This window comes from Corylus avellana, chromosome ca7 (assembly GCF_901000735.1).
Source record: "Corylus avellana chromosome ca7, CavTom2PMs-1.0".
In the NCBI taxonomy this organism is placed as follows: domain Eukaryota; kingdom Viridiplantae; phylum Streptophyta; class Magnoliopsida; order Fagales; family Betulaceae; genus Corylus; species Corylus avellana.
In genome coordinates, this window is record NC_081547.1 from 1102401 (window position 1) to 1120655 (window position 18255).

General features: G+C 36.8%; 2 protein-coding genes across 2 annotated transcripts; one reads left to right on the forward strand and one right to left on the reverse strand.

Moving 5' to 3' along the window:
• Positions 1 to 800: 800 nt before the first annotated feature.
• On the reverse strand, positions 801 to 2933 carry LOC132186470 (probable polyol transporter 6). The gene is made up of 2 exons (XM_059600449.1): positions 2822 to 2933; positions 801 to 2197 (listed from the first exon to the last, which is right to left on the reverse strand). Exons 1-2 carry the CDS (start codon positions 2931 to 2933, stop codon positions 801 to 803), a joined length of 1509 nt encoding a protein of 502 aa, XP_059456432.1.
• Positions 2934 to 8350: 5417 nt separating this feature from the next.
• Positions 8351 to 9711, forward strand: LOC132187482 (transcription repressor OFP7). The gene has a single exon (XM_059601807.1). The coding sequence runs from the start codon at positions 8423 to 8425 to the stop codon at positions 9491 to 9493; it is 1071 nt and encodes a 356-aa protein (XP_059457790.1). The 5' UTR covers positions 8351 to 8422; the 3' UTR covers positions 9494 to 9711.
• Positions 9712 to 18255: the final 8544 nt, after the last annotated feature.

The window sequence follows — 18255 nt, forward strand, 5'->3', positions numbered from 1 at the left end:
TCTAGTCGAGTGGATTGGCTTAAATTGTTAAAATAAAAATTAAATGATTAAATTCAGATATTCTTGTTAGTTTAAGCTTTTAAAACAAATAATTATTTAACATGATCTCTAGTAATTTGTTGTCCAAATTGGGGTAGTATATTATTAGAGAGTCCATATAAGAGCAATTGGTCCAAAAAAAATTTGGGTTGCTCAACTACCTATTTGGATAGATGAGTTTCATATAGACTTTCTCAATTCAAGTTAATGGATATCATTTTAGGCATTAAAAAGACAAAAAGCTGAGGAACTTTTTTCCTCTAAAGGAAGTCTTTTTTGTTTATTTAAAAAAAAAGGTGAGTTGACACTTCCACATTAGCATAATGGGATATTGCCATATTGGTATATAATATTACTATTTCTTCAATTAAGGGGAGATCAAATAGTAAGATAAAAGTCCTCAAGAGGTAGTTCAATCGGCTAAGACCACGTTTAATGAAGCAGATGTCACTAGTTTGAATCCCCTTCCTCCTCTTATGAGGACATGTCAAAAAATAAAATAAAATAAAATAACTTTTCCTGTACCTAAATTAATCCGCTCCTATATATATTTGATTAGGAACATAAAAATACTATATAAATGCTTGCATCATTTAATGAATTTCGACCATTTGAAGTACAAGGAATATATATAAGAAGGTTTATTATATAACAACCGTTGATCATCAATATTCAGCCCTACACTCTTCCAACTGAAACAAACATACATAGGATATATGTAGTTTAACATAGAACATAGTTTCACTAAATGACACAACATATTACACATTGCTTCTTTGCTGAACTTCTATACCTGTATTTCTAGGCCTTGCGTTTTTGCTGAACAACGTCTCCATCTCTTCCAAAGACTTTCCCTTTGTCTCCGGCAAAGAGAAATAAAAGAACACCCATGCCAGCACAGAGATACCAGCAAACATAAAGAAACTCCCACCTATCGTAATTGCTTTGTAAATTGAAATGAAACTCATAGAAACCGTAGCATTCATTACCCTATTCACAGCAACCCCAATACTTGCCCCTTGTGCCCTCAACTTCAGAGGAAATATCTCAGAGCTATACACCCATGTTATCGGTCCAAGCCCTATAGAAAAGAAAGCCACGTATACATAAATAGCAACGATGCTAAGGCTCATTGCCCACAAGAGCTTGATCTCCTTTGATTGCCCTGCCATTGTTAAACTAAACCCTAATACTGTTAGGGCTGCAATCATGCCCCCTGTGCTTATTAGAAGAAGTCGTCTCCTCCCAACTCTGTCGATCCAAAATGTTGCCATAAATATAAATGCAGTCTTTGTAAGCCCTACACCAACCGTGGCAAGCAAGAGCTTGTCCTGGTCAGTGATCCCAGCTTTCTTGAAGATTCTTGGACTGTATAAAACGACTGCCTCTATGCCTGTCGCATGCTCAAAGAAGTGAATACCGATTGCCGCAATCAAAATCCGGCGGACGGCGGGAGAAGGCGTAAGCAAAAGTTCTTTCCAAACCCCTTCACCGCGCGCCTTTCTGGAAAGTTTGACGACATCCTCTTGGCAGTTCTCGTCGATTCCGGCAGCCGATTTTATGTCACGGATACGGGCTTCGGCTTCTTCTTTAGAGTTGGATACAAGCAACAATACTTTCTTGGCGTCTCCCAGACGGCCTTGCATTACTAACCATCTTGGGGACTCGGGCATTTTTAGAATGCCAAAAGCCAAGGCAAGTGAAGGGACTGCAGCAATTCCTAGCATCAATCTCCAGCCAAGTTTCAAAGCCATTTTTCCGAAGAAGTAATTGGATAAATAGCCGAGTAAGATTCCAAGACTGATGCAAAGCTCCGGTAGGGAGGTTAGAAAGCCTCGGGACGATGGAGAGGAGATCTCTGCCGAGTAAACGGGAGCTATCATGAGCGCAAAGCCCACACCAACCCCGGCGGTGCACCTTCCAGTCATTAGGATTGCGTAAGTTGGGGCGTAGCCCATCAAAATTGCACCAAGCAAGAAAATGATGGAGGCTAAGACAATTGTGTAGCGGCGCCCGATGTAGTCTGATGTTCTTCCTGCGACGAGGGAACCTACTAGAGCACATAAGTTCAGGATTCCAGCTAGGACTTCAACTTGAGTGTCGTTTATTTTTAGATCTTCCTTTATGAATATCATGGCTCCACTCATTACACCAGTATCTGCACAAGAAAATGAAAATTATATATATACTTTCACTATCCATATATATAGTTAGGATTTTGATGTAAGTTTCGTTATAAGCTAGATTTGTATAATATATGATATATAGGAGATCATTTGTAACTCATATATACATTATGGAGGGATATGATTCATCTAAAAATTTACTGGTTATTTTTACTGTCACGTCAAGTAATGTGCACATGAGAGTGTTAGAGTAGAAGTACTGTGTGTAGCATTTCTCTAATTAAGGAGGTTATTTACCTTTTTTTTTCTCTTTTTTTTTTAAAAAATTTAATATTAACTTAAGTTCGACAAAAATTAAGCAATGAGCTCTTAATTAAGATGGATTTAATAATTTACCCTTATGAATTTTAATTAAATAAGATAAATAAAAAATAATAATATATCTCAGTATATATTATCTAGACTCCAAGCCATAAAGAGTTAATAATCCAGTAATGTTGAACAGCATTGTTTGTGTATGTATTTGTTTACTACTACTATATATATATATACTTTTTTTACCTCAAAAATGATTACTGTGATCCTGTACAAAAACGAACATAATCCGAACAACCCATATGAATCCAGTAAAAGATCTAGCTAGAGAGAGAGTTTACCGTAACCAAATATAATGGAGACAATAGAGGCAACTATAGCACAGGCACAAGCATACATATTGAACCTCGTCTGCTTTTCTCCGCTACCATCCTCCATCGAATTCGAACCCATTGATACGAAAGGCTGAGGCTCCTCCCGTCTGTGTGTGTCTGCGAGAGTACGATATTCCTTCTGTGTATGACGGTCTGGTTAATTTGTGTCTCTGTCTGAGTATGATCGATCCTTCTGTGGCCAATGCTCTGTCATTATATAGAAGAAGACGATGAGCGACATACGAGAGAGTAAAATAATTAACGCTCCTAATCTTGTACAGTTCTCGTGGTACCCCACGCGCGGTACGTACGTAGTGTTTGGTATGATATGGAGATATCTTCCCGATTTCATGTCATGGCAATAGTTCATATCTGAGTGAAACAAGCATTAATGAGAAGAAATTGGAGTTAGGTTATCTCTACCTAATCACCAGACTTTAAATCCGTCATTCTCGAAATTTTAACCGTTCTTATCTTCATTGGCTCTTGCAACGTAACTTTGGATAAGAATGAACAGTAACTACTTACTCGTAGCATTTCCTTTTCTCTATATATAATACAAATCATTATTTCCATTAAAAAAAAAAGAGGTTTATTTTAGTATTTTTTTAATTTTATTTTTGAAGTGCTCGACATAAGTCACTTAAAAGGTGTTATATCCGTTAGTGTGATAAATAAATATAAAAATTAACATTATCCAAGAGATAAAGAATGTGAATGCAGCCACTCGATGAGGTAGAACCGTAGAAGTCCCATCCTTTATATTTTGCTCTCCATATAAAAAGTTAAGGTTCCGCCTTTTTTTTTTTATTAATATTTATTTTAAATTTCACCTAGCACGAACAATATTGCACTAAACCTGTAAAGACATTAACCAAGTGGAAGGCCGGTGCGCGAAGTGGTGGATCATATCGTCAGCTAAAAAGCGAATCGCTTACTCCACGTACGAAATGAGGGGCTGACGAAAGATTCAAGCATGACACGTACGTACGGATTCGAAGGTGTTGATTTGGTCAAACAAGCCACCTATTTTTTCTGGTGTAGGACGAGAAAAGGCGAAGATACATGCATGGTAGGTTTCAGTGGAAAAAGGTTTGGTGAATACATGGTCATCACACAACCTTTTTTTTTTTTTTCTTAGGAACGCTGATCTACAACTTGTTGATACGTACGTAAGACACTAAATTTGTCTTTATTTAAGTTTATGATGATACTTGTCAGAAAATTATAAAGGATGACAATCAATCGACTTTCTAAAGCATTGGGAAAATATGGATTCAATAATAAAGGGAATGTATGGATTCAAATAAGTTGAAAGTTTCGTTCCCAATGTCGTTCAATGAATGTTAAGTCATAAAAATGTTTTACAAAGTTGATTCTAGCTAGTTAATATGTAGATTCTATGTTATTGTAAAGCAAAGAATGGTACTTCTTCTACTTTTATCCTTTGATATCTCAAAATATAAGCCTTCATATTATGAATTTCAAGGGTGAAAAATTCAAATTCTAGGTGATAAAAGGCTATGTTTGGTTCCCTTTCCAATAAGGGAAAAGCTAAAAACAATAAAGAAAATATATCTTGCTTAATTTTCCTCAAACCAGTTTTTATGATCATTATATTGCATTTTTTTTATCGTATGGAGGGTAATTTTACAATTTGGGTTGAGGAAGGAGGACGTTAATTACAACTCCGATAATAGATTAGGAGAGACATTCCAAATTGAAACATTGGAAGGACAATATTGAAAAAAAATATGATAATTAGAGGGAGGTACAAGTAGATAACCCTAATTAATTATTTCTTATTAGTGGAGGTTGTTAAAAGATAAAGGTGTGCCAAATATATATATATATATATATATATATATATATATATATATATATAAAATTTACCTTTTAAAGATAAATTAAATAGAGTAATAGTCGGCTACACACTCGTGTGAAGACCCACCATCAAGGGGGATTGTATTGTCTAATAACCCTAATAAACCTAACTTTGCCCACCACCTTTTTGATAAGGTATGCTAGATTTGACTGATCAATCTTAGAAAAGTTGGCTTCCCACCGTCGTGAAGATACATCCTTCACATTGGCTCCAGAATGGGCGGGCAAAGTTCAGCAAGTACTGGCTGTACTTCAGAGAACCGACTGATTGATCAATACATTCAATATAGCCTATATATTTACTTCCTTTATGAATGACTAAAATCTAAAATTCAACGATAAAATCTTTATATCCAATTTATATCGAACTATAAAATCTTTGCTTGGGATATGATGTCGGGACACCCATGATGGGGGTGTGGTCGATCTCAAAACCAAAAAACACAACATTCATAATTCTTTTCAAAATAAAAAAATTGAGGTAAGATACGAGAAAATACTAGAAAAAATAATTAAAATAAAAAACCTTTTATGCCATTATTCCAAAGACCGGCTGCACAGAGAGAAGGAACGTACCTTAAAGAAACATAGTGGAGATCATGGAGGCAAAGACGGCAATGGCACAAGCATACTTGTCGAACGTTGTGTGGTTTTGGCCGGCACCAACCTCCTCCATTATATCTATTGTAGCTTTCTCTTTTTCTTTGCGATATCTGTGCTTAATTTGTATATATAGATATGATTGTGTGAATATATATATATCGATCTTCAATAAAGCACTCGTATAGTTTTATAGGGATAAGTTTGGGTGAGATATCTATTCCAACTTATTAAGATTATATTATTTAAAATTAAGATTATGTAATTATTTGAAATTAATTAGGATTAATGAGTTCTTATCAATTTAGCAACCAAAGATTTTCCCAACAAGCACAGAAAAACCAAACCCACGATCACCCAGAAACGCCGGAAAAAAAGTACCTATCACAATATTTCAGACATATATAATTAATTACAAAAAGCGATCTGATCAAAATCTGATGCATATATGAAACGTTTCTATATTTGTCATATCTTTGCTATTATAAAATTTGTTCCATTAATCTTTTATGTAAAGTATTTTCAGATACCCACAAAACGATCTGATCATCGAGCTCTTATATGCCTTTTTAATGTTATTCAATAATCTTAATTTTCACTCAACGCTTCCGTAATAAGATCGAAGGAAATACTCTACATATTATATCTCCAATCCATTCATTTCCATCCACATTTTAGTATTTTCTTAAAGTTCACTTACCTTTTTCTCTTTAATATTATTTAAATAACCTTTTTCCCTACCTCCTAAAATCACTCTTGAATGTCTAGAAAAGGTATTACACTTCACATCCCTATCCATTTGGCATGTACATGTGACGAATATTGTAAAATACATAAAACATTCTATAGTGGACATGGATGTGATAAGATGTAAAGAGTAACAATTTTTCTTTCATTTATGTACACAAGATACGTGTTTGCTCATCCTATAAACATAAAATTGACATAACTAACTATCATAAATTTCATAATAAATTAATATATATAAAATAAAAAAACATACCAAAATTCATTACTTCTTTAATTCTTCTTTGAAAAGCCTAAACACCAGAAATCGGTTTCTCTCGCTTGACCCACTTAAGGTACACAGAGATGATAGAAATTGCGTACATTTATAGGGTAGAGAGATGACCGGTTTCTTTCATTCCTTTATAACTCAACTTAGGAAACCGGCCACTTCTCTTAATTAATTAACCAACTGTTTTTAAAGAATATGATTAAATAATCTCATAACTTTAGGAGTCTAATAAATACTCATATGTAACATGTCATGTCAAACATTAATTTTAAAAACTACATTACTTTTAGAGGGACAGAAAGACAACAATAATATTTTTAGTTTCTTCTAGCATTACTCTTTCACCTTTTATCTACTACTTTTTTCTCATTCAACTTTTGTCCTAGGTTTGTGGAATCTTCTAAGGATTAAAAAAAATATATATAATAGAACAAAATTTTTCTTCAAATAAGGTTAGAAGGGATCTATTGAATTTGAACCTGATACATTTAAGAAATTTTTTCTGACCTAATTTATTAGACCAGAAATAAAGATGGCCCACGACTTCCCTAGACAATTGTGGCCCAAAAAAATCCACCCTGGGATTTTCAAATTGGATTTAAGTTCCCCAGCAAACAATGGCCCAGAAGGAGATGAAAGAGGTGTCTTAATTAAAATCCTTGGTTAATGGGCGGCCCATGCATTTCTTGCCCATTTGCTTTACGTTCCTTATCCTGATTTTTTGAAACATGGTTCAATCATTTTCTGATTTTTATTATTATTATTTTACACCAGCAGGCAGGCAGGCTGACACCTACACCCTTGTAGAGAAGAAAAAGAAGCTTTCTTTCTTTGAATACCATGAGAATTATATTCAAATAAATAAATAAATAATTCTACCGACATGTCGATCGCATGGGGGTGGGAGTGGGCCTAGAGGGTAAGCGAGGCGAGTGACCGCGGTGCAAGCTAGCGCAGATAGCGCACTATGCGGAGATAGAGTGTAAAAAGGAGCATTTAACTTTGCGAAAGAACACGTCACAAAAGGAGAGAGAAAATGGGAAAAAAGAGAGACACTTGCATGCAAAAGATGATTTTGTTTCCTTGGATCCCCACCATGTGTTTGAGAGAGAGCTTCTCTGGATTGACTTTTCGTTAGAGTGTCTATCCTGTATAAAACATCTATCATACGCACAAAAGCCAGGCTCCTTTCCTTTCTTGCACGCTTCGATCGGATCGAAGGGCTACGATTCAATGTGGTTTCTTACATTGAGAGGACAAGCCCTTTTTGAATATCCCGCTATTCTTTACAGTAAAAGAGACCTAGCCTTAGCCTAGGACATTACTCCTCAGGCTCAGGGGCCTGATGGATCAAGGTGATGTTCAGCCAATAGGTGAAAATATTTGATCTGGCTTGCATAATTGAGGTCTACCCGGGGCCCCTGAGCGACCTACCAAATTCACCATAACTTAGGTTATGTGAAAAAGTTAAAAGTAAAAGATTCTTTGGGTGTCGTACTAGATCTTATAATAGCCTGGTGATATTAATGTGAAATATTTATCTCGTACCTTCCTAATCAAAGCAACAATTTCCGGCAAAAGCATATAAATAATTACATTTCGATACCCTATGTTTATGCTTTATGGAGCGGGTAGTTGACATGATCATTTATTTTATTTTATGGTTTATATGAAAATGTTTTAAATAATGTTATATTATTTTAAATGTGTTGAAAATTATGAAGTGAATTTATTCATCTTTTGAATCTAGCCAGTCATTTTTAAAGGTCCGGGCCGGGGTTAAAACTCAATTACCAATTTTTTATTTTACCAGAAAATAATTTTTATTAAGTCATACTTAATTTCACTTGTGTTTTTATTTTATTTTATCTTTTGCTGATAAGTTAGCTAAATCATGATAAATATTAATGATTCATTTTTGTTGTTTGTCCTCTTCCTTCCTTTGGGGGGAACAAAACTCATAGATTATCCCCAAACATCTCTCTATATATATAAACCCCCACTTTCTCAGACAAAACAGTTCATGCTTTGACGCTGCATTGCGCTCCAAGACAAAGAACAAGAAAATGGCGAAACGTTTCAAGCTCCGGATTTCCCGAGTCATCCCATCCTTCCAATCCTGCCGTTCCAAAGACCCCGCCACTCTGCCAGCGGATCCTGTCCCTTCATTCTTCCGACCATCCCCAGTAAGCACCAAACTCACCGACCTCCATTTCCCAGCCACTAACCCACTCCAACCCTCCAAACCCCATCACTCTTCCCTGAAGCGCCACGTTTCGTCTGCTTTTATATCGGTCGGCTGTGGGTTAGGATCAAGAGCCACTCTCTCTGATGACGACCGCACCGAGTCACCCGAGTTCCAATGGGAAAAAGAAGAGAACTGGCACGTGGTCGCCAAGGTCTACGACGAGACTCCTCGCCGTAAAATCTACAACTCCTCGGTGTCCGGCGAGTCCGACTCCGAAGACGAAGTTTCTGGTCTTGCTCCACCACCACCCCCCACAGCGGAAAAGAAGAAACGAAGAGCCAGAAAGAAGAAGACGGCATCGAAAACCCGCACCAGCACCTCTTCTGCCGATAGCGGACTGTTCAGCAGCGAAGGTCGTGACGAGAGAGACGGCGAGGAGACCGAAACCTTAGTTTCCTCCTCCAGAAGCTTCTCCAGCGATTCCTCGCCGGAGTTCAACTCCCACTTGGAGACAATACGCGAGGTACCACTGAGCTGCACAAGGCGAAAGAAGAGCAACGCGAAGAAGAAGATGAAGAAGGTGAAGCGGTGCGTTTCCAAGGGTGGGAGGCCTAGGAAGGTGGTGCCGTCGTCTCCGGAGTGCGATTCGCCGGCGAGGCTGTCGATGTTCCAGAGACTGATACCTTGCACGGTGGACGGGAAGGTGAGGGAGAGCTTTGCGGTGGTGAAGAAATCGGAGGACCCGTATGATGACTTCAAGAGGTCGATGATGGAGATGATCTTGGAGAAGCAGATGTTCGACGACAAGGATTTGGAGCAGCTCTTGCACTGTTTTCTGTCTCTGAACGCCAGGCAACACCATGTCGTTATCGTCCAGGCTTTCTCTGAGATTTGGGAGGCTTTGTTCTGTAGAAGATCAACTAGCCGATGCGTTTCTAGGGCTCTTTGAATCAAACCAGTATATAGAGAATAGACTAGAACTAGCACTTCTTCTTCTTCTTTATGCTTAATTATCAACTCTTAGCTTTGAAAACTTCTGTAGTCTTTCTAGTCTTGAACTTGGGGATGGTTTTCCTTTCTAGTTATCTGTGGGACTCTATTAACGAAATTATAAGGATAAAGTTATTAGTTAATTATATTGTGTTATGGAAAAATTGCTGCAAAATTTGAAGGGAGATAAGGGTTTAGTCTGATCTTGCCACCATAATTAATCACTTCAAACACATAGAATCCAATTAATGGAGCTTCTAAATGTGTCACAACAAGCGTAGTCATTCAAAGGAGATAAAGGTCGACCGGGAATGCGAGATGATTTTTCAGTGTTTTTCTCGTATTCTTTTAGTGAATATTATTATTATTTTTTTTTTAAAAAAAGTCTTTCTCATTTCTCTTACTTGAATTTATAAAAGAATATTTCTCATTTCTCTTAATTGATAAAAATAAAAAATAAAATAAAATAATAAAATAAAAAAAACATTCGGGGTCCACCGTTACATCTTACGTGATTGACCAAGCATTGGGATTTGACCAATGATCACAGGTGGATAAATTTGCTTTGGCCGATGGATTAAATTAGAGACTGATCATCAGATAGAGTTCTATTCCCCACCGTTTTACATTTATTATTCGACTGCACATGGAAATTATCCAAGTCGGGACCACACGTTTACAATTTGTTGAAACTTATCATCACTTGTATTGATAGCTAGGATGGCTCCCTCTCATTTTCGTTCAGAAAGTGTTTCTCGTCACTCTCCTAGTCTTCTCATATAGGGTAGCTTTCCATCTTTTTCTTTTCGTTGTAATAATTTTGCCTCAATCTTGAGGAGAAAGCCATCATGAGAACTCTTTGTCATGAGCTCCTGCTGCGAGCTCAGTCCTTTAGCAATTGGACTAATTGATTTAGGTGTTGTAAAAAGAACTACTCGTATACGTGGTGTTATTTTATTTCTTTTTCTTTTTTTTTTATGAAAGAAATTAAATCTAGACAACCTTTGCAAAATCCTAGCAATTAAGGACATTGTAACAAGCCATGTGAAGATCTGCTTCGCTTTTCTTTTTTTTTTCCTCAACAGCCTAAATATATATTGATTGTATTATATAGCACATTTAAATGGATATCATGAGATGCATATGTATATAGGGCTGTTAAGTGAGCGAAGCGTCTCGCGAGCAAGCTCGGGCTCGGCTCGTGCTCGACTCGAATATTAAATGAAGCACTTCATGAACACAAATCTTAGCTCGAATATTAAACGAAGCAAGCTCGGCTCGACTCGGCTAAGTTCGTGAAGAGCTCGTATAAGCTCGAGTGTGTGTATATATATATATATAAACTAACTAATACATAATTAATTATAAATCTCATAATTATTAAAACCTTAAAATTGCATTTATATTTAAGCGTTAGAGAATAGAAAATTCTACACCCTTCGTGATCAAAGAGAGAGAGAGGAATCATTAAAAAGACCTCGATTCAATTAAAGCATATCCAAACGAAATGAAGAAGAATCAAGCAGAAACTATTGAGGGAGATTGCGAAAGGCATAAACTATTGAAGAATCAAACAGACCCAAACACTATCACTACTTGTCTGGTGAGTGAGAGTGAGAGAGTGAGAAATAAGAGTTTAGGTAGAAGATCCTTTGTGACTGGTGAGGGGGATTGAGAGAGAAACGTTAAAAAAATATTTTTTTGTAGGGGGTGTTGTCCCAATGCAGTATGAATGCAACATGTTAACTTGTCCCACATTGTTAAGAAAACATCAATCTCCAACTTTGCTTATCTATAAAATGATGCATATCCTCTCTCTTTGAAACCAAATGCCTTGCTGTATTGACTCAGGCTCTATACTCGACTAGTCAGGCTAAGCAAATGCTCATATGCAAACTAACTTCTCTAAGCTGTTTAAGAGTACTTGAAGTTAAAAAAAAAAAAAATTAAAACAAAAACATTAAATATAAGAGCCAGCTCGCGAGCTGGCTCGGCTCGACTTATTATTAGCTCGAGCTCGATTTTTTTGGCTCACCCTTAAGCTCGACTCGAGCTCGAGCTCGAGTAAAATTTAAACGAGTCAAACCTGAACAAGGGAAGCTCGCTCAAGCTCGGCTCGTTTACACCCCTAATGTATATATACCAGAAATGGGACTCCTGATTCCAGATTCCTGATTCCCAAAGCTTCTTGGTTTCGTTTCAAATTATACACAAATTTCAAAATCGCAGAGGGGTGAGAGAGGGCATAACCCTGGTACCTGGCTAGTGGGCCCGGCCCCTTGTTACATTTGTACGTGTATATATCAAGTGCATGCAGTACCAATTATTTACTAGCCTGAAACAACGTAGTGTGTATATATATATATATATATATATATATAAACGTTTTATAAATATCTTATAGAAATAATATGATAAACTTTATTAGCCATTTAAACTAGACCATATCACATTAATTTTGTGCTATAATATTCGTGTAATATTTAGACAGGGACAGCTAGCTCATGACATGACATGACATGACGAGGGCCATGAAGACATATTGTTATATATGTGTAGATCGAACTTAAAGTGCATGGAAACAAAGTTAGCTCAGCTCAACGGAACGTATCCAACCATGCATTTGCATATATGATATACGAATATGGGAAGAAATTCACGTCCATTGTCTATAAAACAACCACAATTGTATGCTTCAATCGTTTTCACATAATAGCATGGTACGATAATAGGGTAGCAATCGTCATCGATGAGGCATGCAATTAAAGGGTCGCCTCTCTGTCTCCTTCGCCGTGCATATCTATCGGTCTGTGCGTCTGTCTCTGTACAGTATCACAGATGAAAGCCTGACGGAGCACTGCAGTAAAAAAAAGCGAGGCTTCAGTGATGCTGTAAATGGGATAGTGTCTCAGGGACTGTGTCGTGAAGAACACGCAAAAGAACACAAATTTCACCCTCGGCCCAAGAGAATGAAATCTTACTGCCAGTGGTAAAATTCAGTGGATACGGTGCACTCACGGTGCCAGAGATTCCTTACCCGTCTGAAGAAAATGACTATAAGAATGCGCACTCGTTTCTCTCAAAAACCACAGCTTTTTCGGATCCCCACTTATCTGGGTCTCTACTCTGTACCATGAGCTATGCTGCCTGTTTTATCATATTCTTACGACTCATCATTTCAATTACAGTAATGGAAGCTCAGACCACATTGGCCGTTGGATTCTTCCTTTATTAATTTATACCTGGGGATTTATGCCACATGTTCTATATTTAATTTTATGGATTTTTTTTTTCTCCTTTTTCAGAAAGTATGTCGTTGATTCTAACTTGGCAAGGGATCTCTTACTTTTGGGCATACATGCGTACAAATCTACTTGTTTATATATAATGCAAGTGTTCGAATGTGTATTTTGTGTTTTTTTTTTTTTTTTTTTTTTTGAAACCGGGTAAAAGATCTCATGCTTTGTGTAAAACTAAACCAATTTGTTGTAATTTTTTTTTTAAAAAAAATTTGGTGGGTATTTTGTTGTAAATTCAGTAGTGTCTAAATTTGTATCCCAATTTCCCTTTTGGGTACTTTTGATAAGGTTTCCAAAGGTAGGTTTTTTTTTTTTTTTTTTTCTTGACATATTCACACAAGGAAAGAATAAGGAAGGATTCGAACTAGTGACTTTCGCTTTATGAAACATAGTCCACAGCTGATTGAGCTACCTCAGCTCTTAGGAACTAAAAGGTAGTTTTTAGTTTTGAATTGATTTTTTTTTTTTTTTTTTTTTTTTTTATGATTTTGAGAAAAGCCCGTACTTAAAAAAGTGGAGAAGCAAGTCACTTATTTCATTTTTTTTTTAACAAATTAGTAAATCATTTAAAAAATTTTGGGTTTTAGTATTACAGGAGTTACTGATATCAATCAAAAATGATTTGTATAATTTAAGAAGAATTATGATATATAGGCTATGTTTGCGAAGAGGCCGGGCCGGCACTGTAGCTGGAACGGCATTGTTCCAGCTACAGTGCCAACAGCAAAAATTGACTTTTTGCTCTATTATTATTATTATTTAATAAAGCAAAATATTAAAAAAAAAAAATGAGGAGAAAGGTGGTGTTCCACCACCTCTGCGCTGAAAATGGTGGCCGACACCCCATTTTCCAGCTTTTCTTTTCACCCTCGGCCACAATATAGTGGTCAAACCACTCCTCACTCTTCAGTGGGTCATCCGCCACCCCCCAATGTAACTCAGCCTTCGGGCTTTTGCCAGGTGGTCGCCAATTCTATTATGGGGTGGTTGAAACCACTGTGAGTCAAGTCAGGGACTCAGCCATCTCTCTTATTAAAATGGGGTGGTCCGCCAATTTATTTCTATTAAGTAAGTGGTTGAACACTCAATTTCTTTTCCCCTCATTTTTTTTTCCTATTATTTTGTTTTCTATTAAAAAAAAAAAAAAAAAAAGCAAAAATTAACTTTTACTGTTAAGACTATAAGTTAACAGGCACTGTTCCAAATTTACACCAAGCCGGTCTTCGACCTCTTCTTCGCAAACATAGCCATACTTGTGGAAATCTTTTTTTAACACCTCTTCTTTTCTATCATTGTACAAATAATTAGTCTGACTCCCGACAATGAATGACTTCCACAGTACAGAGAACTGCGAGCCATTTTTATTGTTTGTTCAGAAGCATAACTCTTGCGTCTTTTAATTGATTTGGGATGGCGGTACCCAATATTTGAATCTTACCTTTCTACATGACTATCGATCCTTGGTGAGATATTATATTAATCACAATAAAAAATCTGTAATTAGTTTTACTGTCAGTATATCAAAGATTTATGATCTCCCTTATAATATTACTTTTTACAGCAATTATTTATATTTGTTTCACAAGCGACTATTCAATATTCATGTTAGTGGGGGCAACGAATGGCCCCCCCTCCCCTCCAAAGACCTGTGAAACCTTAAGCCCTCCTCTAGAGCGCCGTCGCCGCCTCAAGGGGGGGAGGGATGACCGTTGCCTGCATCCCTCCTCCCCTCAACCTCTCCGCTCCGGGTGCTAGTATTTTACTTGATGTCCCTAGTTTCAGTGCCCCCTCTCTTCTCCCTCATCCCATCTTTTGCAAGGGTTCCGTCGATCCGGTTGGGCTTGTTTCTGTCTTTGGTGTTTTCTGTTATGTTGTGCTTGTGTTCTCTTTCGGTGGGTACTGCTTTTGGGGATTTTTACTCAAACTCTCCCTCTCCCTGTTTGTTTATGTGTGCCACCGATCTTCTCCGCGCACGCTTCGCCGCTCACCTCTCACTGTCGAGTCTTTTCACGCGCCCCTCCCGCGCCAAGCTTTTTGTGCCACCTTCCGCGGCGATTTCCAGCCAGCTCGCGATCAGCCTCCTCCGACTGCCGTGACCTGCTTTGTGTGTTTTTCGCGTTTATTTTCCTGTATTGTTTTTTTTTTTTCTGTAATTTCTTTTCTTGCATTTGTTTTACTGTTCCTTTTATTTTCCTGTATGGTTTTTTCTTTTTGCTTGTAATAATGCTCTCTCCTCCTACTTTGTTGCACCCAGCTGCTGTCCGTTATTACTGGTCCAAACCCTTGGGTTGTGGATGTGAACTTTATCCTGGCTTCAGGTCGAGGAGGATGAGTATCGGCTTGGGGGTTTTGCTCTCAAGACCGAGGAATAAGTATCGGCTTGGGAGTTTTGCTCTCAAGGTCGAGGAATAAGCGCTACCTATGCATTATATGATATCTGTTTGATGCAGATCTTATTTTTAAACCTAATGATTAGTCATAGGTTAGTGAATGTTGTGTTATAGTTGATTTGGTCTGTTGTTGATGACTGTATCTTTAGCTTTGGCTATGATTTACTTCAGAGCTTTTTGCTCTGTTTGTAAGAGCTTTAGACTCGCAATTTTTATCAATAAATGAGTATGATAAGTTTCAAATGATAAGTTTCAAAATATATATATACACATTAAGTCCACCAATGTATTTTTGAAACTTATGTTAAGTCCACCAATATATACATTAAGTCTAACATATACATATGTACATGTTAGTGATTTAAAATATATTTAAAACACATTAAGTCCACCAATATAAAATAAGTATAATAAATCAGCGTGAAAAATAAAAATACTTATTTATCTCCCATTTTTACATCAAGTAGCTTGATTCCCACACGTGAAACCATCAGAATAACAAAAATGAATTTTAAGCAACTTGATAACAAAAAATGAGAACGTATCTAGGCTCCCTGATATAGTTTTCGCATAAAAAATCACTAATTTTCTATTTCATTGATCCTTACATATATATATATATATATATATATATATAGATATATATATATATATATATATATATTTGTTTGGTTGGTATGAAAGATAAACTTACCACTGGAGGATTGGAAACCATCCAAAACCACCTTTCTAAATTTACTGTCATTACGGCCGTCACCAATAATATATATATATATATATATATATATATATATATATATATATATATAAATATATATATATATATATTTGTTAAAAAAAAAATCAAAGAAAGGCACCCACATAAACCTACCAATGACGAGAGGAGATGGATGGGAAGTTTTTATTTTTATTTTTTATTTTTTTTATAAAATAATAATAAAAAAAAATCAAAACAAAACAAAGCAAAAAAGGGCGAGTGGCAAGTTGTTGGAGGCTACAACCCGGAGAGCGTGGGGGGAGTTGAGGAACTAATTATATTCATCTTCAAAATTGATGTGGTGTGCCCTCCCAACTAAGAAATCATTTGACATGCATCAAATGTTATGGGAGACCACGTATTGTCAACTTTGAAAGGAATAATAGGGTGATATATAGCATTATTTGGAATTAAATGGACCGAGAAAGGTGATAGGTTACTATAATAAAAGAAGGGTAGAGGGGCGACCGAGTTCCTCTATAGTGAAGTGGTTACCATAGTAAGAGTTGGGATGGCATAGGGGGTGGCTCCAAGGGGAAGGGTGACAATTGGGTTCCTTTATGGTGTGTGTGATTTTGATTATTTCTTGGAAATTATTTTTCATTGACAAGAACTTTTCGCTAGATTCATAAGAGAAAAATAATTGATCGCACTTAAATGGAAATCCGTTTTCACATTTTGCAAAAGAGACAAACTACTTAGTTCATATAAATGGTAGAAAGTTTGAATCGACCAATGAAGAAAAGGGGATGGGAAGCGCCTATAGTTTTGAAAACTAGGAAAAATTATGCTTTATCCACCCAAAGTTTTGGGCGATTTGCAGTTCAACCTCCAATGTTTTAATTTTTGCAATGCACCCCCAAACTTGCAATTTTTTTTTTTTTTTTTTTTTTTTTTTTTTTCAATTCAACCAATGCTATTCCAAAATTCTCATATTGCCCCTATTTTTTTTAATTACAAAAAATAATAATGGGGGTGCAAAAATGGCCAGATGGCCAAAGGAGTGGCTACTGCCACCCGATTAAAATTTTTTTTTTTTTTTTTTTTTTATAAACAAAAAAAAAGGGGGGCAATATGGGAATCTTGGGATAACATTGGTCGAATTGAAAAAAATTTGAAAGTTTGGGGGATGCATTTCAAAAATTGAAGCATTGGAGGTCGAATTGTAAATCACCCCAAACTTTGAGGGGTTAAAATGTACTTTTCCTTGAAAACTATTAGTGGAGAAAACAAATGAATGAAAGATCTTGATTTACAAATTTTTGGTTTATATGTTGTTACATGGTGAATATGTTATCATATCATTTAAAATTTCAAATAATGTGGCATTATGTACATATCCGATGCCAAAAATAAAATAAAATAAAAAATCACTTGATCCACAAAGCATAGGCTTTAGGAACTCATTAATTTCAACAAAATGTACCATGAAATTAAGCATTTTTAGAAAAGAATATGGAGTCTCAAAATTTCTGGTTTTGATGCATTACATTAGGGAAATTCATAGTTGCATCCCGTGCTTGTCGAAAAACTAGTGGAGTTTGCTACACAGCGAAGCTTCTAACCTTCGAACTTCTCCTCAAATAAACCGCGTCCATTCATGGGAGAATTAGAACCCAAAACTAACATAAAGGCCAATTTGTGGTAAAAAATTTCCTAAAATTCGGGCTGTTCAAGGATAATTTGAAATAAGAGCATTTCTGGCCCAAGAAAAAAACAAGGGCAGTATTTCAATAACTTAGATGCTTGTTTTCTCAAGCAGTGCGATACATATTACAATCTGCATTTCCTCCCAATTCAGAACAAAAAGATTGAACAAGAAACGTCCAAGACGTCATACGGAGTAATAGTACCTTTCAGAATGGAGGGAGCGGTGGCGGGTTATTGTGGTTTGGAGGGGGGTGGTGGAGGCATTGATGTCGTCTGTGGCATAGGGGGACTATCGCCATGTTGAAGGGGTGGGGGTGGTGGTTGGCCTCCCATTCCCATTGGTGGTGGTAGGGGCATTGGGGGACCTGAAGCTGCTTGTGGAGGTGGCGGTAGCTGACCATGCCAAGCTTGTTGTCTAGCTATTGGCATAGGATAGGTGGGTAGGCTATCGCTTGAGGTGGTGGTGGGCGGAGTGCAGAAATATTGGGCCTAGAGCAACAACACCATTTGCAAATGGGCGTGGCGGCATGGCTCCATTGGAATGAGGAACACTTGGATGTGTTGGAGGCCCACTAGCGAATAGTGCGAGGCCTACTCTTTTGTGCACCTGGATTGCTTGCGGCCA